The following is a 27,118-nucleotide window of genomic DNA, read 5'->3' as shown; positions in this document are numbered from 1 at the left end:
CCTTGTTTTGACTCTTTTTAACTTCCATGTGCTTTTCAACATTACCGACAGCCATACATTCGTAACATCATATACTGTATAAGCCCTCCATACCACTATATGATGTTATCTGGTAAATCTACTACAACACTTTTTTTTCTATTGTACAACACAATACATAAGTGAATTATAGTTTCCATAATCTTTAATCAAGCATTACATTTTATTGCTCATATGGTGAGGTTTTAAAATAGGCTCCCAAACATTTGTCAGGTTCGTATATTTAAATATCTCTTTTCAGCAGATCAAACCGTAAAGGTACTTTCAAAAGCATTTCCATCAAGACATATAGGAAATGGTTATGAATCATTGTTGTTTATTTCAATGAATTTGACTAACATCAGATGAGATCTGAATATTTTATTAGATGAAATTCCATATTTCCATATGTTTCTCTGTGAAGTAACCTAACTAATGCTAAAATATGTATCCACAACAGTTTATGGAGTACATGGACTGTCCATGTCTGAACCGTTTCCACGGATGATTAAAAACTTTGAACATTGTCAGACTGGAGAATGATCATTGTAAGCAATGCTCTAGTTCCAGACATGGCATAACAGGAGGACCTGAGTTTAAGGATAACTGATGAACTCCTCCAAGAGTTTTCATTTGTCATTCAAACAAATGAGCATGACATTATTTACTGCAGTACTTTGTGTAAAACATCCTGGATGGCAATACATGCAATGTAAAGCACAGACGATACCCATATGTATTTTGTTGCAGTAATCATGTGCTATTAGATTATTCACAGGTTGATATGGCTGAATGGGACAACTGAAATTAAATAATGGCATTATAAGCCAATTAGACACAGGGATAGGGGGCTATCATGGAAACTCTAGCTTTGAGGATTTTGAAAGAAATGGTGAATACAACTAGCTAATATTTCCACCCTTCAGTGTTTTACAGGTGATCTGTCCTAGTTTGGTCATCAGATTTTGCACTTTCCATTGTGCAACACACTCGCCTGAGATCTTCAGATCCACCTGAAGAGATCAGACAAATAAACATACAAACAAGATTAAGACACAGTGATACTTTAATATGTGACCCTGGACCACAAAACCAGTCTTAAGTGTCAATTTTTCGAAATTGAGATTTATACATCATCTGATGTATAATCATCATTCCATTGATGTATGGTTTGTTAGGATCAGACAATATTTGGCCGAGATGCAACTATTTGGAAATCTGGAATCTGAGAGTGCAAAAAAAAGAAAATCGAAATATTGAGAAAATAGCCAAATGAAGTTCTTAGAAATGCATATTACTAATCAAAAATTAGGTTTTGATATATTTACAGTAAGAAATGTACAAACTATCTCCATGGAACATGGTCTTTACTTAATATCCTAATGATTTTTGGCATAAAATAAAAATTTATAATTTTGTCCCATACAATGAATTTTTGGCTATTGCTACAAATATACCCCAGCGACTTAAGACTGGTTTTGTGGTCCAGGGTGACATATGAATCTTTAAGTACAAAGATATAAAACTCACATACCTGCAACTTTTCAAAAACCTTTTTCTTTGGTTTCAATTCATCATCTGGTTTGCCTGATTCATATCCTTCTACATAAACACGGTCTCCAGGTGCTGATCCTTCTGGTGGATCCAAAGGCTCCACTTTCCTGGGCTCTCCCTCACTGAAGACCATCACATTTAGAAAGATCAAAAATCAAGAGGATTTTTACTATAAGAACTTAGCTGATTGAATGAAATGGTTGAATTAGGGTGTATCAGTCCTACTAACATTGAAGCACAGAGCAGCATGGCTTGAGATTCAATCCCCCTCATCTTCTGGGGCTTTAGGTTGCATAACAACACAACAAGACGATCCTGAAGCTGCTCCTGCGAGAGGTAGGCCACCAGTCCACTCACTACAGTCCGTGGCTGTTCCTCACCCACATCAATCTTCTCTAAATACAGTGAGTCTGCATCTGGATGCTAACAGGTCAAGAAACAAGGTTTTTTAAACATCCTTTTACTCGAAAAAATAATCATAAAATTATAGCTGGCTTTCTCTACCTTTTCTACACTGATGATTTTGCCAACTCTGATGTCCAATCTAGATGGGATGACCTCCTCTTCATCTACGGTTTGTTTAGGGTTTCCCTTCACTCCTCCTTCTGTTAAGCAATGACAATTTCAACATATGTGTAAATGGATGTGCAAATTCATCCTAGTCCTAAAACTCAAACTAGAACTTGAAGCAGCACTGTTAAGTGTCATTGATTAAGTCCAAACCAGTGTTGGGTGTAACACAACTTGGGTGTAAATTACTTATCCACTGAAAAAGTAAAGTAAGGGATTACTGCTCATTTTTAGGTCATTTAATTACAGTTAGTTCTAAAGTACTTGCGTTACATACAGTAAATAATTTCAACAGTTCTAAAATCATTATTGAATTTGAAATCTAAATTTACCGTCTAAAGATAAAATTGAATGCAGCGTCTGCACGCCAGCACATTCACTTTCAGTTTTTCCTGATTCACAGAGAAACCTTAAATCAATCAAATCTAAAAAAAGGGCCAACTTTTATTTGTGTACACTGACAATTAGGGATGTAACGATTAACCGCGAGCCGGTTGAAAATCGATTCAAATATGTGACGATTCAAATCGGTTGAGATGCGAAACAAATCGCGATTCAATTAGGGTAGTTTATATGAATGCATGTCTGAGGGGAACTTACTGTCTTTAGAAAAGTTTAGATGGTATTTTTCTTCTCATCTTGCCTCTGTATAATGCATATTAAAGTTCATAAGTGCAGCGCTGCTTTGTTTACAGCGGAAACCAAGGAAACGCTTAAAGTGCCGCCTGCTGGCAGAGAGTGAATCTGCGTCTCATTCAGCTCGTCTGCTGTTTCTATGTATAATTTCACAAAACTGAAGTCATACCATTCTGTTTTTGCTTCAAATTTCGAAATTATACAGTCTAATTTAGATTAAAAACTGTTCCTGCTGCATGTATGCAGCATCTTTGTTTGGATCATGATTAAAATGCAGTGGTTGCCTCTAATTTTAAATGGAAAGAGCACAGACAAAGCCTTATTTAGTTTTTATGAAGAGATTTCTTTTATTTATGTTACTTATTTTATTTGATTTGGGGCTTGTTTTAAAATTTCAGTTTAGTTGTTATTTACATTTACATTATATTTACATTTTGTTATTTAGCAGACGCTTTTATCCAAAGTGACTTACAAATGAGGACAATAGAAGCAATCAAAACCAACAAAAGAGCAATAATATGCCAGTGCTATATTAGTATATTATTATAGTGTTATATTTCAATTTCACAAAGAAACGTGCAGCATTTTGTCCAAGCAATAATAAAAGAACATATTTAATTTATAATTTGTCTTAAATCTAATTTTCTTAAAAAAAAAAATCATGAATCGTGAAATCAAAATCGCAAATCGAATCGTGAGTTGAGTGAATCGTTACATCCCTACTGACAATAAACAACAAAACATTGTGCTTTTGCAAAATAAACAATACAAACAGGGTGCACTTTCTGCCGTCTAGGTCTCCGTGAACAACTTTCTACGCATCACAAACTCAGCGAATATTTGACACAGAGACATGAGAAATAAGCTTGTGTGTCTACTTTTAAATGAACAAATTCAAATTGAAAATGAATATTATCTGATTATGTAATCCATATGAAACTAAAACTAGGTCAGTCTTTCCCATATCTGAGCTCATTATATGCAGTCACCTGCGCACAATCACCCTCATCTAGATACAAAAAATAAATAAATCTAATTTTCATCGTTTTTGAAAGAAGTCCTGCTATGAGTAATTTACCTCAGAAGAGCAGCGCGATCTGACACGGCTTTATTCAGCAGAGAAGATCATTTATGTAATTTATTCTTACAGTACCTACATTAGATAATGTGTTACTTTTACATAAACCTGTACGGATTTTACTAGTTGGGCTTTTCTCCTGAACATCTTGCCAAACTGAAATGTATTGTTTAACTTTTCTTAAGCTTTTTTGTTATTCAGAGTATTTTTATTTGTTAACCAAAGAAGGTTAAATTTTTTATAAAAATGTTTAAGTATTACAGTTGTTTTAAAGCTAAAAGGCTAAACTATTCTATGTTTGACTCAAATTGAAAGAATAAAGAGTTTAATTTCTATTAAGGTTTATAGGGATTTTAAGATGTAGCCTAATTAGCAATTTGAATAATTAAGTTACTTATTGAGTAACTATAGTTACTTTTCAGACAGAGTAATTAGTAAAGTAATTTAAATACAATATTGATGATGTAATTAGTTATAAAAATTGATTACTTTTTGAATAACTCACTCAACATGATTTTAGATATTGTTGTGTATTTTCACTCACTGTTTTTGGAGGGATCTGGGTAAGCTGATGCTGTCAGTTTCTTCAACTCTGGGGTCTCAAACTTCTTTCTGATGGGGTCCAACAGTTTGTTAAGAGCCAACTCTACTGAAGCCTTCAAGTCACCAGGATGGATTTGCTGCAGGTAAGCAGTGCAGGGGTTAACATATGATGCTCAACTCAATTTATATGAACATATCATTTGTACATTAAAGGGATAGTTCTGATGTTGTTCCAAAGCCGTAGGATCTTCGAAACACAAATTAAGATATTTTTGATGAAATCCAAGAGCTTTCTGACCCTGCATAGACAGCAGCACAACTGACACGTTCAAGGCCCAGAAAGTCAGTAAGAACATCGTTAAAATAGTCCATGTGACATCAGTAGTTAAACCTTAATTTTATGAAGCTATGAGAATACTTTTGTGCACAATGAAAACAAAAATAAGGACTTCATTCAACAATTTCTTCTCTTCCGTGTCAGACTTCACATGTGCCATGGTACTGTCGTGAACTTTTCTGGGCCTTGAACGTGTTAGTTGTGTTGCTGTCTATAGAGGGTCAGAAAACTCTTGGATTGCACCAAAAATTATCTTAATTTGTGTTGCAAAGATGAATGAAGGTTTTACGGGTTTGGAATGACATGAGGGGGAGTAATTAATGACAGAATTTTCATTTTTGGGTGAAGTATCCCTTTGAGTAAATATAAATATTATTTAGATACCTCTGCAGCAAAGTCCTTCTCAACTTCCTCATAGTCTGTGTAGACTTTGTTGCCTCCCCACTTTGGATCTCTTTTGATCACAAACTCTGAAAACAGAACACATCATTGAGCACTTCACTAGAGGTTTACATTTCCCAATTTAATTTTTTTTGCCTGAACTCACCTGAGTGCAGAGGGAAAAGCACATGTTTGACAAAGGACAGAACACCATTATTCTCCACATTTCCAGGCTCACAGAAGGCTTTCTTTAACTTCTTCTTCACCTCTTGGTTCTTATCCAGCAGGTCAATCTTGGATTCCTGTAGCAGATATGAAAGTTTGAGAATGATGAATCTTAGTGTATCAACCCGACACCTGGACAGCATAAGCATAAGCCATTATCCCATCCCACAGAATCAATAGGATTCTTTACATTAATCAAAGAATGTGATTGTAAATCTTTATCTTGCAGCATTCTTTAAATCTTTGAAGGTGTAGATGGTAATATACCTCCTCAGAGGAGCTCATCTTGCCCCCCGTCAGTCCAGGCACCATTGGGTTCATCATGTGGATACGTTTGGTGTACCCAAGAGAGGGCAGATACTGCAAAAAGAAGAGAAAACAACAATTCTTCAAAACAAAATATATCTAGCAAACATACCCATTCACATATTTATTGGGATCAGGACAGAGTCATCAAATCAGTACAATATCACAACGAAAGCTTGATTCACATATTATTCTGTCAACTCATTGCATTCGATGCTTCACAATAACATTTAAAGGGATAGTTCACCCAAAAACGAAAATTCTGTCATTAATTACTCACCCTCATGTCGTTCCAAACCCGTAAGACCTTCGTTCATCTTCGGAACAAAAATTAAGATATTTTTGATCAAATCTGAAAGCTCTCTGACCCTCCATAGACAGCAATGTAATTAACACGATCAAGGTCCAGAAACGTAGTAAGGACATCAGTAAAATAGTCCATGTGACATCAGGGGTCCAACCATAATTTTACAAAGCTACGAGAATACTTTGTGTGCAAAGAAAACAAAAATAAATAACGACTTCATTCAACAATTCTTTTCCTCCTCATTCTGTATGCTGTGGCATGTGGTGAATGCATCAAGACGCATGCGTCTGCTCCGCATCATGTAATCAACGCATGTGCGTGTTAACGTAAGCAGAGGCACCATGCGCTGATTACATGATGCGGAGCAGACGCATGCGTCGTGATACTCTCTCCACAATGGTGGCACACCACTGCAGACGGGATGAGGAGGAGGAGAGTTGTTGAATAAAATCTCCATTTTTGTTTTCTTTGCACACAAAAAGTATTCTCGTAGCTTCCTAAAATTATGGTTGAACCCCTGATGTCACATGGACTATTTTACCGATGTCCTTACTACGTTTCTGGACCTTGATCGTGTTAGGACCCTTGCTGTCTATGGGAGGGTCAGAGAGCTCTCAGATTTTATCAAAAATATCTTAATTTGTATTCCAAAGATTAATGAAGATCTTACTTTTTGAGAAGCATCTATTGTGCCTAAGACTTTTACACAGTACTGTATAGGTAAACATTAAGTTTAAAAACATCGTATGGAATAAGAAATATGTAAAAACGTACCTTCTCTGCTAATGTGAAGATCTTTCTTTGGTCCACACCACCGAACTGAGCATCTACTTTTAAGTATTCCTCATCCAGTGCCTGATAGAAATGAAAAACAAATGTCACAGTGTCTGGAATAAGCAGCAAATTAGAATATAGAACAGAACAAAAAAATAAAAAATAAAATCATCCAGTCCAGAAATTTAGGTTTCAATAAATGAATCAAGTACTAAGAAGTACTGGTAAGCATACAGTAACCATACACTACTGTTTAAAAGTTTAGAGTCAGTAGGATGTTTTTTTGTTTTGTTTGGTTTAATGCTCACAAAGGCTGCATTTATTAAAAAAAATATTATATTACAGTTAAACCAGTAATATAGTGAAATATTATTATACCTTTTCTATTTTAAAATGATCGTTCAGAAATCATTCTAATATGCTGATTCGCTGCTCAAGAAACATTTCTTATTATAATGTTGAAAACAGTTGTGCTGCTTCATATTTTGTGGAAGAATATTACATTTAAAAGAACAAAAAAGAGAGTCAGAAAAAAAAAAAAAAAAACTTTTTCAAATAATATAACGGTCTTTCCTGTTACGTTTGATCAATTCAATGCACCCTTGCTGAATGAAAGTATTAATTACTTTAAAAAAATAAATACTGGTTCCAAACTTGTGAACAGTAGTGTAGAAATACATAACAAGCAGCATAATTTTAATGGGACGTATATTTGCATTTGCACCAATATGAAAAAATAAGTAAGTTTTGAAAACAGACTCCATGTTCACATTTTTATAGAACACCCTTCTAGAAGACCACAAAGATAAGGAAAATGTTAGCAGAAGATGATCTGCATACCTGTAGTCCAGGATACAGCAGGCCACTCAGAAGAGGATGCTCAACCTGTTTGACCACCTCAGCACCTGCTTTCTTGGCATCATGTTCAGTGACCATGGATGACAGTCGGTAAACATCCAGAGTGTACTCTCTATAATAAATCAACCACACAAAGCATTTGCCGCCTTCTTAAAGAAATAACAACCACAAACATCATCTTTATATTCATGGTAAGAAAAACATGTTTGACAACACAACAAAACATATCTCTTCTTAATCTGTAAAACCACTTACTAACAACCATTTGGTCAATTACCATCCTATGTAATTGTTTGAAATCATAGCCACAGTATTTAAATAAAAAGTACGGTTACCTGCTGAGCTGAAAATTTGTGCCTTTGACAAATTTGAGTTTGTCAAGGGGAACTCCAATGCTTTCCAACATGGCCTTAATGACCTGCTCATAATACTGCACCCTGAGCTCCAGCAGCTCCCAGGGAGCCTTCATGTTGTCCAGATAGGCATGGAGATCGGCAAAGAGGATGGTCACCTACAGAACAGAAACATCAATAGTTATACACACCCGTGCCCTGATCAATTGTCCTGCAGGTAATTTGGAACCAATACAGAACACCAGAGACAAACCTCGCAGCCGGCCTTCAGGAAGTCAGCGATCTTTGACATGGGGACAAAGTAGGCCACATGGGGTTTGCCGGTGGTTGCTGTTCCCCAGTAGATCTTCAGTTCCCTCTCCTTCAGGATCTCCTTCAACCTCTCCTCACCAAGAACCTCCTGAGAAAACAAGTGGCAGAAACAGTCTTTTGATACCTCAGAACAGACAGCTCATTAACAGTGCATGTAAAACATAGTAACAGAAATCATTTAAATGAATATCTTCAAAACAACAAAAGACATTAGTGATGTTCGGTTCTTGAACGAATCGTTCTTTTGAGCCGGTTCTCAGGAAGTAACCGGTTGAGCCAGTGTCATGAGACTCAAATATGACCCTGGACCACAAAACCAGTCTTAGGTCGCTGGGGTATATTTGTAGCAATAGCCAAAAATACATTGTATGGGTCAAAATTATCCATTTTTCTTTTATGCCAAAAATCATTAGGATATTAAGTAAAGATCATGTTCCATGAAGATATTTTGTAAATTTCTTACCGTAAATATATCAAAACTTCATTTTTGATTAGTAATATGCATCGCTAAGAACTTAATTTGGACAAATTTAAAGGTGATTTTCTCAATATTTAGATTTTTTTTTGCACCCTCAGATTCCAGTTTTTCAAATAGTTGTATCTTGGCCAAATATTGTCCTTTCATAACAAACCATACATCAATGGAAATATTATTTAATCAGCTTTCAGATGATTTCGAAAAATTGACACTTAGGACAGGTTTTGTGGTCCATGGTCACAAATGAGCCGATTAAACCAACTGTCGAAGTTTGCCGAGGATGTACGTACTGGAAATATGCTTATTATGATTACTACTATAAATTAACATTTTATTAAAATTTATTAAAAATAAATACATTAAAAAAAAAAAAAAACTCTACAGTTTATTGTGCTTGCAGATTATTTTTAAGTTGTTTAAGCGAAACCAACGAGTTTATAAGACTGGTTTATTCCTTCTTTATACTTTAGACATCCGCGTTTGTGTCTCCATGTCTGTAATGTGTGCTGTAGGTGCGAATCGTTTATGAATCTTCTCCAAGTTGTAGGCTAGTCAATATTGACACCATACAGACACCATTAACTTGAGTGAATGAAAGGCGATAATAAGCAATATGCGTCCACACAACTTTTTATTTGAATGTTTCAATATGTGTCGACACAACTGAGTTTACTTGAATGTTTTATTGATACAACATGAAACCGAGTTGTTAGAAAAGAGAAGCGTAGCGACATCATTGTTTTTTTGAACCGGTTCAATGAGCCGAACTGTCCGAAAAGAACCGGTTCGCGGAAATGAATCGGACTTCGCATCACTAACAGACACACTCCGAATGTTAAATGTGTGTTTCAGCTGTTACAATGAATTTGTGAATCTCTTAACATCTTTCCCTGCTGTTTCTCACCTGAAGGTTCCTGGTGATGAGCTTGAACTTCTCATGAGGACTCTGCTCTCCCATGATGTCTGCTGCTTCTGTGCGAATGAAGTAATCACAGGCTTATATGACAAATCACGAAGATAAACTCAACTTGTGGTTCTAGTAGAAGCCATATGTCAAAATTGTTATTTTTAGGATCAGTCATTCAGCCCTGAGTTAAAATGACGTCCGCTATGAATGAACCTCTGAGGATGAGCTGTCTTATTTATCCATTTCCCAAAGTGATAGAAACACTTCAAAGCAGGAAATAGGTAGGTGTAAAATATAATACTATCCTCATGAAATGTCAGTGATAATAGGAGACAAAAGCTCAGATATTTAATAAAAATTCACATTAAATCTCACCAGTGGTAGCAGAGAAACGTGTATGCCGGTGACAGGATTTTCCTGTTGAAAGATTTCATCACGTATTTCATAATAAAAGTCCCCCAGCTATATCTATGAATTAAAGTCAGTTTTATTCATTTATGTATAAAAATAAAAAATAAAAAATATTTGGACATATCGGTGTAATATATTAGGTTTATATAAATAAATGTGTATTATTAAGCTTTTTTTTTTAAACTATTTTGCTTTGTAATGATAGTATTGCATCAGCTCTGAACAATCGATTGTCCAGCTATTCAACAGCAGGAAGAGTAATCGAGTGCATAGATGCGACCCATTGAGCTGCTGTCTGTCTCCTCCAGGAGGCGCTCCTACACTGACCGAGATTTTTCTGTCCTTCACTCCATTTTTTAATTAAAACAAAATGTATGTGAATGATTTACAGTTGAGAGTACGGGTACCGCGTTTTAAAACCGATATTGATAATATTTTATAACGAAATAATGACACTGAAAAAACCCCACAGTGAAATGGAATTTGGATTTCAATATATTATATATATATGTTTTTAGATTGCATTATATAAGAGGCTGAGTGTGTAGAAGGGAAAGGCAAATGATGATCCTTGAATATTAATTAGTATTTATTAAACATTTTTGTAACATCGTTTCTTTTAAATAACTGCACACATTTACACTTACAATAACTGCATCCAAAAATATCACATCTATGTACAAAAATCAGCAAATCTGTAATATACAATAACTGTAATGTTTGATATCATAATATGGAAATCTTAACAGATCTCCACAAACCGGTGTTAATGAAAATGGAGTTAAAAAAAAAAAAGTCTCAGATGTATCAATACAAAATTGACACGTGTTATAAAACGGTATTAACTCCAAACATGCACTGATGAGATTTCAATGCGCATCATATGTACATGCGTATAAAATAAGACATTTACACAAACATTATTTACAAGCCATTCCATTTCCCCCAAATAGAAAATGAAAAATATGACTTAATATTTTCAGATGGTCTATGTACATACATCACAGCACTTACAGATGGTAGAGAAACACTTGGCATTCAGATCTTTGACACAGAAGTCACAGGCAGAGAACTATACAATAATAAAAGCACTTTTGAGACAACTACTGTACGGACACCGACACAAAAACAAACAGACCAGAAATCAGATTAATTAAACACCTAAACAAACAGCAGTGTCACCTGTAAACACACTGATTGGCTTTTCCATAGGAATTAATGGCATATTAGACATAATTCAGCAGTGACAGCTCTAATTGCCCTTGTTTCATGCGACTGAGGCCCTTAAACAAGATAAATTAAGGAAGATGGGAGAAACAGACAATCAAATCAACATATGATCTAAAACAAAAGTAATAAATACTTAAATAATTTTGTTCACCTCACAACATAAGCAATTGATCGTACATTTTAATCCCACATAGTCTGATGGCATCCTGCTAGTTCATAGCCTCAGTTGTCAGCAGCACTTTCACCCACACTTTAGTGAACCCATCCAGAATGTAATCGAATAAGATCCCCTGATCTGAAGGCGTTGAGGGACCAAATGTGTAAGTTTATCCCTCAGCGCATCCCTCTAAAAGAGCTCTATTTGCCCCTAAAGAGTGGAAACAGATAAAAGGAACATAATAGAAGGGGTATGTGAAGGAAAGTAATACAAGAAATAAACAATAACCTTCTGTGTGCAATACTGAAGTTTGATATGATCAAACCCCACACAGGTCTCAATGTTTCAAGTTTGCTTATCCAGTTAGATGCACAAAAGCATTTATAAATATTAAATTACATACAAACATTACTTAGTTGTGTACAGTTTCACAGATATTCCTCCCAAAATGTACCTTTCAATCACGATTGAAATGCATTTTTGGTTGCAGCACCTAAAAACCTTTTTTTAAATGTTTCAAGTTTTTTCTTAAGGTAGACATGTCCCACAGATCTTTTTTTTTTTAAGTGCAGTTTAGATGTGTGCTTATAAAAAGCTGGCTTTTTTGGACACTGCTTTGAGATCCTCTACCAGCGAGCAGCACAAATACTGGCGACACACACACGCCTTGTGCGACTCAGGGAAACGTTTCTAGCGTCCAAAAGCACTTGCAACTGGAAATGGCAAGGCACTTAGGACTTGAGCTGGAAAAGGCTACGTTTCAAGTTGACTTGCGGTCGTGTAGGGGTGATATGGGTGGAAGTTTTCAGCCACAAGGCAGCATGGTTTGTTCAAAGCATCCTCTCAGTTTGTTTTGGCTCTGTTGGTCTGACGCAACTGGCACGATGTTCTTTTCTAGTGTTCTGATGCTATTAAACCACATTGAGCGCAGTGGAGTCTGTTTCAGAGTCAAGCTCATTTTCTCTGGGAAAAAAAAATAAAATAGGACAAAGTTAGGCAAAATAATTTAAAGAATGCCATTTAATCCGCTTTAGAGGTTTAAAAGTACCATGTCAATTTATAGATTTCGAGAATGTTGAGCAGGATTAACATCTTTAAGAAAAACATGTGATTGGAAGACTTAAAATCAATAGGTGGCTTTACCGTTGTTCATTAAGTAGTTTTCGGTTGCCTTGTCTCTTTTCCTCAGTGATTGGATATGAGATGAATATTAGCAGCCCGATAATGATCAAGATTATCGGAGCAGCAGACACCAGGATCTTCAATGTTAAATCGACTTCGGCAGGTTGCGTGCAACCTCTCGTCACATAGCCGGCAAAACTGTTTGAAAGAGAAGAAACGAGAGATTAATATCTTATGCATGTTCATCCAGATAAATCCAACCTCATGACTGATCACGGAATCGCACAGTAAAACACTATCTTATATGGTCACGTCTCCAAACTCAAAAGACCCATAAAACCGACGCTAATCGCATTATATCTGAATGTCAGGAGGCCAGACTGATTCTCATACAGTAAAACAAAAAGCCAGGCTTAGTGGATCATGAACACTATAATCCCATTTAAAAGCCAGTATTTCATGTACAAGGCTGTGAAACTTACTCAAGACTAAGAGTTGAGACCCCCAAGGAAACTCCAGATGCAAACTTGGTGAAGAACACATAAAAGGAGTAGAAGATCGCTTCATGGCCCTGAGATTCAGGATTTTGGACTTTAAAATCATCCACGACATCGGGAAGCATGGACCTGAGCATATGGGAAAACACTCCATGAATAAAATGCACCAAATCTGGAAGTGCACACACATTTATACAATTGTCAGGTACTTACCATGGCAGGAGGAAGGCCGCTGCAACGCTGACTCCAGCGGCAAAGGACACAACGTACGTCACAATAAGATTGCTGGGAACAAAGACGACGGAGACCAAGAAAGGCACCACAGACTGCAAAGAGAATATAAACCATAAGTAAGAGGAACCAAAACATTAATTACAGTATATGACAAACCAGAAGCAGCCACTGTTGTTATTCAGTTAGTGTAATTAACTGAAGGTTTATGTGCCGCTGCCAGTACTTACTGTAGTCCCAATATACACAGCGGTCTTCTTGCCAAATTTTGTGAGGAACCATTGCCAAAATGGGATGGCAAGTGTGGCGGAGAGCTGAAATAGAGAAAATTAAAATAGAATTTGCTCAAAGACAACTACTGTAAAAGTGTGCAGGATGAAAAACGTTTTAGTTTGTGTGTATATGTCGGTCACACCACATGATGGTGATTTGCAAGACAAACATTTTTCAAATATTAAATATTTTGATGATCTATGTTGACAGAGATATCCATTTATAATACAGTAAAAGCAATGCACTTCAAGATGGTTTTCATGACTAATAACGTGTGCAAACAAGGTATGAGCTAAGATTAGGTTTCTGGCAATGAATTTATCCATCTGCGTGTTCACTCGGGTTCCCATCACTAAGAATGCTTCCCAGCACACCTTTCTGACAACAATTCTTCAACAAATGTTTTGTCTCATATCTAGGACAATGCCTGAAAATTTTCTATTCATGTATTCAGCTCCCTGAACAAGGCTTATTGTAGTCTGAAAAAAGTCAGCAGACTGGGTTTTACATGACTACAATAATACTCTCTTATTGAACATGAATTCTTAAAGGAATCTGGGTTTTGAACACTCTGATCTCAAGGACAAAAGCACATGAACAAGACATCCTTGTTCTTTGAAACTAGATGAACAACTTTTCTCTTCCTTAAACGATAATCTAGTTGTCAAAACTCTGGATACTGACAACTTTTCTACGATACTGGTTGGTTAAGGCGTAATACATTACTGGAAACTCTAGTCTATTCAGATGGTTGGCAAAAATGGAACTTATGCAAATGTGTTATGTAATGGCCCATTAAATTCTCTCATTCTGTACATTTGTCTGTCAAAATGTCACTGTCAATCACTCCATAATAAAACCTCACCTAAAAAAAAGCCCATTTAACACTAGAACCGTCACGGGGGAAATTTGACCCGTGGCTGTTTTTCAAGTGTACATAACAGATTTTCAACAAAACAAGTCTTCCAGTCATTGACTTTTACTAACATGATGTAATTTACAATCCAATGTTGTTAAAAATTATTTAGATAAAACCAGATAAAAAAATGGAGCATTTATACCTATAAGCATCGCGCGGGTCAAATTTACCCGCTATATAATGCATGTATTTTAGCGCTGTCATTTTCTTGCCGCTTATGTTTTAACATTGTACATTTCTAGGCAACACCTTTCACTCACGGATTTAAGTCAAAATGACTAAAAGGCGGCGATTTATGGAAGGTAAATGCGATGAGTGATGGAGAGTCTGATGGTAAGTTACGCGTCTTGGGTTGACTCAGCATCTGACAGTGATCCAGACATCATATTTAGATGTTTCAGCCTAACGTTACTCATAATTGGTCAAACTTTGGTTTTATTATTTAATTTTTGTCTTGCCATATCGTTTATTGTTCGCTACTGTGTTCCTGTTTCCTGAAGAAAAAAAAAATACGATCTATGATGTAATGAATAAAACCTTTTTTTTTTTTTTTTGATTACCCAAAGTTTATTGGTGTTGTTCTCTTATTCAACTTATAAATGATATAACTAAACAAATTAATAATTGGGCCTAGGTGAAGCTGTGCGCTTGAATTTGTCATAGCATCATCCTATGCAGTGTGGAGAATTATTATTGCTCATTATTGTCTATTGGCTATTTTAGGCTATAATTTTAAATAACATGGGTTATCCTAATATATTGATTAATGACATTGTATTATAATATTACACCACCCAAATATTTACTCCCTTCTAATTTTCATTGTCAGTGCAGGCTTCTTTTTTTTTTTTCTCTTTTTTTTAGCTTACTGACCATTATGGATTAGTGTAGGCTGCATTAAAAAGTCTTGAACATAAAACAACAGGTTTAAAATATAGTTGACGACTAGACAATAATTTCATGACTCTAGACACTTCTTTGTGAAAACAGTGAAATAATATGTTCTTTAGCCATATAAAAACAGTTGTCATGTGTGTGGGTACAATTTACCCGCTGGCGCTTTTAGGTATACAGCGACCTCTGGCGGTTCTAGTGTTAAAATACGTTTACAATTTAAAACAAAAAGACAGATTTAGTTTGCTTACCATAATGACGAGAAGGATGTTTTGGAAGTCATTTCTGAAGCCAAGGGTGTAGCTACAGAACAGTGCAAAGTTTCCCTCCAGAAACTGCAAGAAATGTTTATAGAAATAATAAGCTGCACAGTCAAGACACATTAGCAAAACCTAACAAATAAAGCGATCGCCAAAGGCAACAGTGCTTGTCCAGGGTGGTCACAGATTAAACAACCCAAACAACTGGTGGTGACCATGGCTCAACATGAAATGAATGTATCATTTGAACAAGAACTCACCATAAAAGCCAAAGAGGTGAAGAGAAAGCCCATGACCAGCTTAGCATACGGACCGTGACCCATCACCATACGAATGCCTTGGAAGAATGACATGGGCTCAGTCCTAACCCTGCAGGTCTCTGTCAAAAAGATGATGGAAACAAATGGCAATTAATGGTGCTACATTAAATGCAATGAATTACAGAGCAGTGGGGAAGAAGAGACTAGGATTTTTCCCCACCAATTCTCAGGTGTTAGCTTACTGAAGAATCAAAATAAATTGGTGCACACAACCGTATACATTTTGATTAGCTGCCAAAATGAGTCATTGCATTGCATGACAAGGAATCTGCCACAAAATATGTTGTTTAATTGCTCGTACGCTTTCATTTCTACATGCCGAGCATGATAAATCAACAAATGAGGCGTGATGAGCTACGCCTGTGTTTGATTTTTCCTTTCAACAGTCTACTGAGGTCTGCATGTTAAGGCTCAATATTTTAGTTTAAAATTAACTACTCTAGAGAACACCAATAATAACCTTCCTTTACCATGCGCCCCATTTAGACAGCACTATCTGTGCTGTGAAAGCTAATCACTGTGCTAAGCTTATTCACTGGCATTTCCCTGCGTCCAGCTGACTGAGTTTGTGGGCCAACTACTGACTCAAAGAAACCCGAGCAGTCTGGAATAACCCAGGTACAGCTGTAAGCAACTTCATGGGCTTCACTGTTTACACACATTTCTCACTGAAACAGGAAGTATAGGTGAGACATACTGAATGGATCATTTCCCTGTTTTAAGACAGTCAATAGGCTTTAGTTACATCACAGTTAAAAACTATGATTTGCTGTTAACAAGTCCGTTTCAGTAGCAGGGACATTTTAGAGACGACTGGACAAAAAACCTGTTGTGCTGCATGAGTCATCAAAGTTTTTGTAGATTTCCAGCATTTATACTTGTAGAAATTTTAAATGTGTATATCTAGAAAAGGTTTAAACTTCTAATATGCTGGTAAAATTTACAAGACCTCATAGCTAACAGCTTAAAAGCATAAAATTAAGTCTTAAATTATGATATCATAAAGTCTTTAAGAAAGAAGCTATACTTTCATTCAAAAGTTTGAGGTCAGCAAGATATTTTTTTAAAGAAAATCAATACTTTTATTCTGCCAGGATGCATTAAATTGATCAAAAGTCACAGTAAAGACATTTACAATGTTAAAAAAGACTTCTATTTCAAATAAAGACTTTGAAATTTCTATTCAATTCAAAGAAACTTGAAAAAAGGGTAATGTATCAGTTTGCACAAAATATTAAGCAGCACAACAGAATGATTTCTGAAGGATCATGTGACACTGAAGACTGGAGTAATGATGGTGAAAATTCAGCTTTGCCTCGCAATAATAAATTACAATTTAAAATATATCCAAATACAGTTATTTTAAATTGTAATATGTTCACAATATTATCATTTTTGGCAAAATAAATGCAGCCTTGGTGAGCATAATAGACTACTTTTTAAAAACATTTGTAAAATCTTACACCAACCCCAAATTTTTTAACAGTAGTGCAAGTTTAATTACATAAAGTTTCATTTGTAATCATGTATCTTTGCAGTAGTAGTGGCACCTACCTTTTTGTTCTTTCACACCAAAGAACAAGACCACGGCACAGACAACATAAATGGAGCAGATGACACCAGATGCGATCAAGTAAGCATTTCTCTGTGGGAACCACATGATACCAGGCATTTAATACCAATACAGCAAGAATTTTAAATTTAATCAACCTCAAAAGAAAAAAAATCCTTACCAGATGCTCCAGAGAAACATGAGGCTCAGTGATGTTGACCTCGGGAGCCACCTGCAGATCTGTGGAGTTCAGGTCCTCACCAGCGCTGATACAAGGAGCGTTAGCCATTCCCACAATCTGACCTTGAACAGCAGTGCCAATGAGCGTGCCCAAAACCTCAACAGTCATTCCTGAGATAAGAAATCAGCGGTTAGCTGTGACTTTGAAAACAATGGATGTATCTAGCTGTAGATGTTTTAAAACTCACGGTAGGCTGTGGCTGAATCCCTCTCCTTCTGCTCAGTGCTGATAAACATTGTAAGTGCAGAATATGGTACGTGGAAGCACTGTTGTTTTTTGAGGTAAAGACAATGGCAAAAGGTTAAAGGAAATTATGTACAACTATACAGGCTACAACTTATGGTCATATAAAGATGGTTACTTACTGTCTGTAATGTTTGGAAGGAGCAGTAGAAGATCAGGTACCAAACAACTGTGCCGTGGTCAACAGACGGCACGTACCAAATGAGGAAATAGCATAGCACGGCAAATGGGGTAGACAGTACAATCCTGCAAGGAAAAGATATATATAAGATTAGAAGAAATGTACAAAAGGTAAAAAATGAAGTACAACTAGGTTGGTATTCTGCTAGCCCATGATGATAAACAGGTTTGGGATCAGGTACATGTAGATGAAGTTTACGGTGTCATGTCATTGAACCTTGCCAAGCACCGTGTCATTTCTGTTCCCCCATGATTTTGAGAGATGAAAGAATTGACTGGATAATGTCTTTGTTCAGTGACCCATGTGGCCAACAGGATCCTGAAGTGGAAATACATTGTCTGCACTTAATCTGTTGCATCTGTACAAGGAAATACCATTTCAGGCGCGTTACACGTCATTACCACATTTTGTTTTCTTGGTAGAGTGACTTAACATGTCGAGTAGTAAAACCCAGCATTAAAAAAAAAGGTTTGTGGAAAAAGTGGAGCCTCACTTGGCAGTTTTTCTAGAGCAGACATTAACAGAATCGGACCCCACAGAACTCCACTGGTTTACGCAGAATGTGAATGTTTGTATTCAGTCAGTATATTCAACGCCCCACCTTTCTGTTTGTTTATCAAATATTTTGGTTAATTCCATAATGCTTTCAGCTACCAATAAGACTGCAGTACTCAAAGGTGTAGCACTACCCATACAAGTCATTAAAGCTATTCCCCAGAAAGCGTTTGCAGATTTCACACAAACCTGTCTGGGTTACATGTACTGCGGTGATGTTATTCATCAGAATTTAATGCACAAATGTGTTCAGAATGACATAAGACGGAAAATATTAAGATGTTTTCACTGAGCCTTAGTATACTATTATCATCATATATGTTGTGCAAAAACAAAAATTTTAGCCTCTCTATAAAAATTGAAATTATTGACAGGAATATCTTCTGAAATAAAAGCAACAAAACTCAAAACCTTTTACAGCTGTTTTGACCTATATTACATCCTACGATGATACTACAGTATAATGCTATTATACAATATCACCAATCTATTAAAACATTTGTTATGAAAATGAATTGCATATATTCGATTTCTCAACAGTTTCTTGTATTTGTTTGTAGTTGAAGAGTTTATTTGCAAAAACATAACTTTTTTCATTTTCAAAAATCTTGTTTTTTATTATTTTATCATGTTTTTATTGTGTTAGTTAGCTGTAATTTTTTTAAAGTTATTTTTACTTAATCAAAATAACCCAACTGCAGTTTGATTGAGATTAATTGGAATGCACAATGAAAAAACATGATTTTTATCCGGATAGTTATCCGTTTTAGCAAAAAGATGCAACTAGTTAACAGATGAAAATAGTAACAATCTGACTCTACCAGCAAGGCTGCCATTTGAACTAAAGTAACCCCAGTATGCTGCCTTTAGACTTGAAGCAGAGTTGTTCTGCCTCCCGCTCACTCTGATTGGACGACAGAGGTGGTGTGTTGTGGGTTGGACCACTCAAGAGTTGCTGCATTTTGAATACACCTCCCAACCCCCAAGGCATGCAGCACCAAAAAGGGAGTGTCTTCCTTCTGAACCCGGCAGAATAAGACAAATGTCGTGTTATTCATGCCATTTGCAGAATTACACCTCAGATAATTCAATCCACACAACATGAGTCGCTTACAGACAGAAAATATCCCATGGATTAAGGAAAATCAGAGACGCTCTTAGCCGTTCTGACTCTAAACATTTTTTTTAGGTTTATGGTGCCTTGAAAATCATTTGCGGTTTATGAGATACTATCACATGTTCAAATATTGACTTTTTTTTTTTTTTTTTTTAAACAGTTCCCCAGCTCATGTCATTTAATATACCATTGCACGCATGACTAACCTTTGCAATGAATTACCTTTCAGGATTATGATAGCTTAACTCACATACTTGTGACTATTAATAATGCATGTGATCAAGCATCGAGAAAATGAAATTATACAGGCTTGTGGTCCATACGACTCTCCACGGGGATAGTTAGGGGAGAAAAGTCCCCTCTCTCCCACATATACCCATAATTACACCAACAAACCTGTCTCGTGCACTACCAAGTAACATTACAGCACAAATCTAGCGTCACTAGGGATCTTGTAATCACACCACCCTGAGAGGATACAACCATCTTGCTCAGATCCAGTGTCATTGAAATAAACTGATTAGGGCAGAACTTTCTCACCAGCTTCCTACCAGATTCCTTCACATGCCCTGAGTCCAGTTAAAAAGCAGACGCACATTCTTCACCCCATCCCCCCCCCCACCCCCCCATTCCTTCCTCGGAGTGGTTTTCCAATTATTCATACAATGAGTGACCTCCTACTTCTGAGGACTTGAACGCTCTTCAAACCGACCATCATTTGGAAAATAAGACAGAGAAAGTGGAATCTTGTACAGTGCTTTTGATGTTAGCCTGATCGCCTATTTTCCAAGGTTGAGAACACCAGTTAAGAAATGATAAACTGGTTATTTGCTTCATTTGATGCTGTAAACCCAGATTTCTCGCAGTCTAACCCAATAAGGCTTTCACCAAACCCAAAAGCCTTCATTGTGTAGAGAACCACACAAGCAACTCCATCGCCGTGGGCATCACTGTCACTACAGATAACGCTTGTGTGAGCACAGGGTTAAGGGTCACTAGTTTCAATTTTTCAGTTTTGTGTTGCAGGAAAGAGTGGTTCATCAATCAAAGGATGTGCTGAAAAATATTGGTCGCCAGTCTCGTGAGGTCAAATTAAATACAGTATTAGCAATTTTGTTTTCGATTTTCTATGAGGTTTGCACTTCTCACAACCAAATTGCCAACATTCAGGGCAGATGGTCTAAATACAGTGAATTTGTTTTTGCTAGAATATTTAACTACACCAAAATGAGTAAGAAACTACTTGGTAGCTAGTTTTGGACCAAATGTTGGTTTCTTTAGGATATTTGCCTCCATATATTCTTCAATACAAGTTAAGAAAGGGAACCATTTAACTTGCTTATAATTTGTTGCTCAATGGCAAGCATTTCTTGTTGTCAGGACACTGATAAAGTGGTTTAGTCATGCATGGGATGTAGAATCAAATCAGATTGGCCGGCTGAAAATGCAAATTGGCCGAAGGCAAAGCTACTGCAGTGTATCCAGCCCCCCACCCATCACGCCCCTCAACCCCCCATGAGAGTTCAGGGGACTTCATTTAGCCCTCAAGTGTCCTCTGACTTAGAAACATCACCAGATACATTTGGCTCTCTCACTTAAAGACTACCTCCTGACATTTCACAACAACAGAGAAATGGGTCAGAAGACAAAGCAAGTGACGGCGCAGAGAGATTCATTTGAGACACATTTTAAACGCAACAGAGGAGTCCGCTGAGTTAGTGGAGGGTTGAATTGTGAAACTAATCATTTTCGTAAGAAGGGCAGACAGTTACTACAGGCAACATGCTCCTTAAACAAGACAATTCTTGTTCAATGTTTAATGTGATAGATTGCTCTGAACATAAAGGTAAGAATGCACAAAGACCTGGACAGTAAACCCTTGGAGAAATCCAATGAAACCGAGGTGAAGAAAGACTTACCAGGGCATCATTCGTCCAAATCTGGTCCAGGGACTCCGGCTGATTAGAAAGCCCACCGTAGGGTCTGTGATGGCATCCCAAGCTCGACCCACAAACAAGATGATGGAGGCATAAAATGGGTCCAACTGTCAAGAAAAGAGAAAGATCAGCATGTCATCATCACACATCACTGGTTGAGAGCTTTCCCAAAAACTTTTATTCAGCATCAGAATGGACTAAATGCTAACTTTAAACTAACAGATGAAATACCAACATGAAAACGTAAAAAGTAAAGAAAGAAAAACTTTTTAAACAGGACAAAGGTCTGTTAAATATTACATACTTACACTGGCAATATGCACCACTACATATCAGTTGCAGATATGACTTATCACGATAAATCTACAAATATTTATAACTGTTTCGAGGGCTCTGCAGCATGCACAACAACTTCTTACAGAGATCAAGAGGTGCACATGAGGCCTGACCAATAACCTTGAGATACATGAGATCATAAACCACATGACAGGCAAATGGAGTTACTCAGTTGAAACAGTTTTACTTCCAGTACAACTACTTGTAAAACTACTGGAGGACTCTGAAATACTGTACAGACTGAGTGATTCATGTTGGCATTGTATGAATAACTGTTAATTATGGGATTAAACACATTAGCAGAACTCACACTGGGAACCTGTCTTCTGTAGTCAGTGGTTACATGATAAACACTCAGGGCTATTATAACAATCCTATTCAGACTCTTTAATCTGGCCAATCAGACTCTTTAATCTGACTGTACTTGTCACCTCTGACTATGTGATATGGGGAGTAAAGAAACCCACTGCCCCCTGAGGATCGCAATCAGATTCTACATTCTACAAGTCGATCTGATCTTCTGTTGAGGCACATTCCACGAATTCAAAACAGGGCAAGATTTTACAGGACACCGTCAGACAAGATTTAAAAAAAAAAAAAAAATGGTTAGTATGAGGAAGTTCTTTGCAAAAATGTCATCCTTACGAGGTTGAACCAAATTATTACATGAGCTGTTTTGTTTTATATCCATTTTCCATGAGGTTTGCTTGACGAATGCAACCAACACAACAATATTCATAAAAATGTAAACTTTAATGAAATGAAAACATAAATAATTTTTTTTCATGGAAAGTGCATTAAAAAGGTTAAGCACACTTCATTTACATCAAAATTCATCAATCAGTTGATCGATCCATATGATTAAGATGTTATTAGTAAAATCAATCACATGGTTTCACTCACCAAAGCAACGTCCAGCAGGTAGATCTGAAGGAAGAATCCGATTGCACATCCTGTTATCTGATATGGTGCTCCTCCAATGGCATAACACAACTTGCTGCATACCGACAACCGGCCCCCTGATTCACGCTATTTTTATTTTTTTTTAAAAAGGAAGAAACAGGATATGTTTTGAGAAGTTCATAAAAAGACACTCCAAATAATTAAGAATACAGTACAGATGCTATATCCATTCAGGTCATACTGAGTTCACAGTCTCAGTTGGGATTCAAACTATAATTGTAGTACACTGTGGCCAGACTCGCTTGTAATTTGGCTTAAGTTGTTGACTAGCTAGGATTTCCGCTCTTAGACAAGCGCTGGTTTTAATTATGCTAACACGATGCATTTCTGCTTGACTTGCTGTTTGGTTCTAATCCAAACCTAACCTCATTCTTCATACAGCTGGGTAGCTTCTGATATTTGGGTCAGGGAGCCCTCAAGCAAGAAATCCCACTGAACACAATCAGATGAGACAGGCAGCGTTCTTCTGTGATGAACATTAGTACATCATCTCACGCCAGATCAGCACATTTCGAGAGACTCAGGGAGGGTCAAATATGAGTTTGACACTTCTGTTCTCATTTATTAAGAGTGGGTGTGAATTTCAGTCAGTATGGTGACTTCTTATACATTAGTCAAGTGTCTGTCACATGCATCCTCCTAAAATAAACCATTAAAGTTGCAATGTGAAGACCATAAGTAACTACCTTTGACTTTAATGCACATGGTGTTCCCACAATGCCACCTGCTGATGTTAAAGGACACTTGGGCAACCTTAACACTCCAACGTCATGTAACGCAGACACTGGATTACAGTGAAAGTGTCCAACTGACATCGATACAGTGCAACAGAGCTACAGTATTATAACACAAACAGAGAACAATACAGCCACTTTACTAAGGACTGTTAATAGAGGATTTGTTGGCATGTTGTGTGAGTGGGGCTTTCATGAATTCTGGACCACATACTGACTTTGCTTGTAATGCCAATACACAGTTTTGGGGAAAATATGGTTGCTATAAAGTCAACCATATGTAGAGAAACACATTCAATGTTTATGTAATGACATGCCCTAAACAGTGAAATACTGCTGTCGAACAGGACATTTCTACAAGACAACCGATCATTTCTAGGAATTGTGATGGTATCCTCCAATGTCAGGTTTCCCTTCATCTTTGCAATGGTCAGGATAAACTATAAACACTCTCAGTCTAGATGATAGATGGAAATGGCTAAAATACTATCATTTAAACTGACACTAGCTGGAGTGTTTATAGTTTATCCTGACCATTGCAAAGATGAAGGGAAACCTGACATTGGAGGATACCATCACAATACCAGGAAACTTTTGGGATGCAGAATCTATGACTCATTTAGCTTATCTACATCAGCAATAAAGCCATATCACATAATATCAACCTCATAAATCAAATAACTATGTTTAAATTTAAGGTTGCATGGATTATCCATTCCGATGATGTGGCATGTGGAATCTAGACTTCGATCAATTAATTAGGGCTTTGTGACACACAAAAATAATTGCTATATATACAATTTTAAGTAAGGAATAATTGACAACAGACCGTGACGTTACTGAAAATCAATGCAAACTCTTAAGTAGTAAAGTGGAGAGGAAATGTGCATTATATTTTTTAATAATTCACAAAGCTTTGTGAAGTTTAAGCAGTTTATGCACTTAAGAGACAGGGCTTTCCATATTTTTATTTATATTGTTGTCATATTTATTTGTTTGGCCTTTTTCTAGTTCTTTTGCTGTAATAGGGCAAATCTCTTTGAAATCCCTACAAAAAAGTCAAGACCTTATCTGTCAGGAAATTAAAATAAAATAATTTAACTGAAATATTTTGTGCTCATTTAGTTAGTTTCACTATATATATTATATATTATATATATATATATATATATATATATAAAATTATTTGAGATATTGGGTTTAGGGAAAATTACACACACATTTTCCTTTTAACTGATAACTTCACGAATTCCCTCAATTAATTTAAAATACTTTCGTTCAATTCAGTGATCCCTGAAGGACTGTAAACTGTAACTATACACACACACCCACCCACCCATAGGCTATATATCACAAACCCATGTAGAACAGTCGGACAGCAGCAGTGAATTCTGCCAACGGCTCCCATTCAAACCCTGACACCGGTACTGTGCATGCTAAACGAACAATCAACGAACAGTCAGAGAATTCATGTGCAATCGGTGTAATATATGCTTATATCATATATAATCTCCAAGCGTCTCGAGCAGTGCGCGTGCGGGACTGGGCGTGCGCGCTTAATTTAACACGACAAAATGACACGTCGATCAGCTCTCGCCGTTTCTACGTGGCTGTTCAGCAGGGAAATCGTGGGAATGGGAAACGCGTACACTGCTAATAAACTTATCACTGAATGAAAGCATAAAATATTCTTAGTTTCTTACCTTTGCTGCCAGTTTGATTCCATCTGGGCTGGGTTTTTGAAGGAGACTTGTATTGGAGTACTGCTCTGCACCCTCTCCTCTAGCCATCTCGTTTTTGAAGATTTACGTTCAAAGTCGTTTACACTATGAATCCAGTTATTGAATCATATGAAATAAAGAAGGAATAAAATAAACAGGCTCGATAAAAAAAACAACAACAACACTGTATCTGTCCGCGTGAACCGTTTTCTTCGGAATCAACTTGTGTTTCTGCCGGTTCCTGTATCAACCGGCGGTAGTAGTAATTGAAGGCTTGGATTCTCCGCCCCTTTCAAAGAGTCATTCATTCTAATGCAAACCCCTCCTTCTTCAACCTCGTATGATTTTCGAGATTGATTTTCACCCTATAGGGACGGGGCGAGTACAAACATGACGTCAATACGCTGACGCGCGTCTGGATGCACTGGTTCTAATGAAAATCTTTTTGAAATGAAGTGCATCGAAAATCATACTAGCCTACTGCATCATGTTTAATGTATATTATAAGTATGCTCATCATTTATCAAAGGCTGTGCAATGGCTTTCCATTCAGCAATACACTCAAATAGCTGTCATTGGGGGTCATGCAGGATATATAGGCTACCATGCCACGTGGAGACTGTAACTTTACTGTTTATTCACATATTGGGGGGCGTCCACCAAAATAACTTGAAAAAAATATACACGCCATAGTGTTTACAGAATTCAGGTCCATGCACTGATCAATGTGTGTCAACAGAAGATAAGATAACAGTCTGCTGGGTTGAGTCGTTCAGTGTCACAGACACTGTTTGGAAAGGCATTAGTAGTTATCTTGAGATCAGAGGGCAATGCAGTGCTGTATTAGCGTTCCAATTAAGTTTAGATTGACTTTGCCATTGTATCAATTTTAGGTTATTTCAATACACCTGACTGATTTATCGCAACCTTTTGATCTAAAAGCTTTCTACTGCTAAAACTTAATATATGGTAAAACTTAACAACAGTGTCCCATTAATGTTAGCTGCAACTAACAGTGCATTTGTTACAGCAGCCTATTGTTTAAAAACGTTATTAGTTCAGGTCCATTAAATAATATTAACAGATACATCTTTTGATTGTAAAAAATTTATTTTGTAAATGTTGAAATGTAATATGTAAAAAAAAAAAAAAAAAAAAAAAAGAAGAAGAAGAAAAAAAAAGAGAAATATTTCCCATTGTGAGTTAATGTTGGCTCTGGTCCATTAAATAATCTTAATACAGCTTCTGATTTTAATCATGAATTAGTAAGTGATAAAATTAACATTAACTAAGATTAATAAATGCTTTAAAATATTTTCCTCATTAGTTATATTACAGGTAGGGTAGGTGATTTCGGAGATTTACATACCCTACCTTTAACTAGTTCACTAATGTTAACAAATTGAGTTGTAAAGTGTTACAACTCCAACAAAATTATAATCCATAATGTTAACCAATCTGAAGTTGATTTGTTAATATATCCTTCAAAATATGAGGGAGGCTTTAGTTGACATTATGTCTGTTTATGAGGCATTTTAGTTTGCCATTGGTTAAAAGGCATAGTCCTGATGCTTATTTACCTGTCTG

The 27,118-nt window shown here is 36.5% G+C and overlaps 2 protein-coding genes across 2 annotated transcripts; both read right to left on the bottom strand.

The window, feature by feature from the left end:
• Nucleotides 1–166: 166 nt before the first annotated feature.
• On the bottom strand, nucleotides 167–10,091 carry yars1 (tyrosyl-tRNA synthetase 1). Its single transcript, XM_058753313.1, has 14 exons — nucleotides 10,013–10,091; nucleotides 9,635–9,702; nucleotides 8,194–8,340; nucleotides 7,923–8,098; nucleotides 7,570–7,699; nucleotides 6,730–6,810; nucleotides 5,610–5,702; nucleotides 5,284–5,419; nucleotides 5,121–5,206; nucleotides 4,401–4,536; nucleotides 2,077–2,177; nucleotides 1,802–1,995; nucleotides 1,553–1,694; nucleotides 167–1,031 (listed from the first exon to the last, which is right to left on the bottom strand). Exons 2-14 carry the CDS (start codon nucleotides 9,686–9,688, stop codon nucleotides 921–923), a joined length of 1,587 nt encoding a protein of 528 aa, XP_058609296.1. The 5' UTR covers nucleotides 9,689–9,702; nucleotides 10,013–10,091; the 3' UTR covers nucleotides 167–920.
• A 524-nt stretch (nucleotides 10,092–10,615) lies between these two features.
• Nucleotides 10,616–25,824, bottom strand: mfsd2ab (MFSD2 lysolipid transporter A, lysophospholipid b). The gene is made up of 14 exons (XM_058753314.1): nucleotides 25,514–25,824; nucleotides 23,017–23,142; nucleotides 21,760–21,884; nucleotides 18,110–18,233; nucleotides 17,932–18,010; nucleotides 17,685–17,854; nucleotides 17,506–17,596; nucleotides 15,892–16,010; nucleotides 15,623–15,706; nucleotides 13,516–13,599; nucleotides 13,268–13,380; nucleotides 13,040–13,183; nucleotides 12,579–12,755; nucleotides 10,616–12,398 (listed from the first exon to the last, which is right to left on the bottom strand). Exons 1-14 carry the CDS (start codon nucleotides 25,598–25,600, stop codon nucleotides 12,347–12,349), a joined length of 1,575 nt encoding a protein of 524 aa, XP_058609297.1. The 5' UTR covers nucleotides 25,601–25,824; the 3' UTR covers nucleotides 10,616–12,346.
• Between the last annotated feature and the right edge of the window lie 1,294 nt (nucleotides 25,825–27,118).

The sequence above is a fragment of the Onychostoma macrolepis genome, chromosome 19, assembly GCF_012432095.1.
Source record: "Onychostoma macrolepis isolate SWU-2019 chromosome 19, ASM1243209v1, whole genome shotgun sequence".
NCBI classification, from domain to species: domain Eukaryota; kingdom Metazoa; phylum Chordata; class Actinopteri; order Cypriniformes; family Cyprinidae; genus Onychostoma; species Onychostoma macrolepis.
The sequence above is the reverse complement of the archived record's forward strand: the minus strand, read 5'-3'. Positions and strand labels throughout refer to the sequence as shown.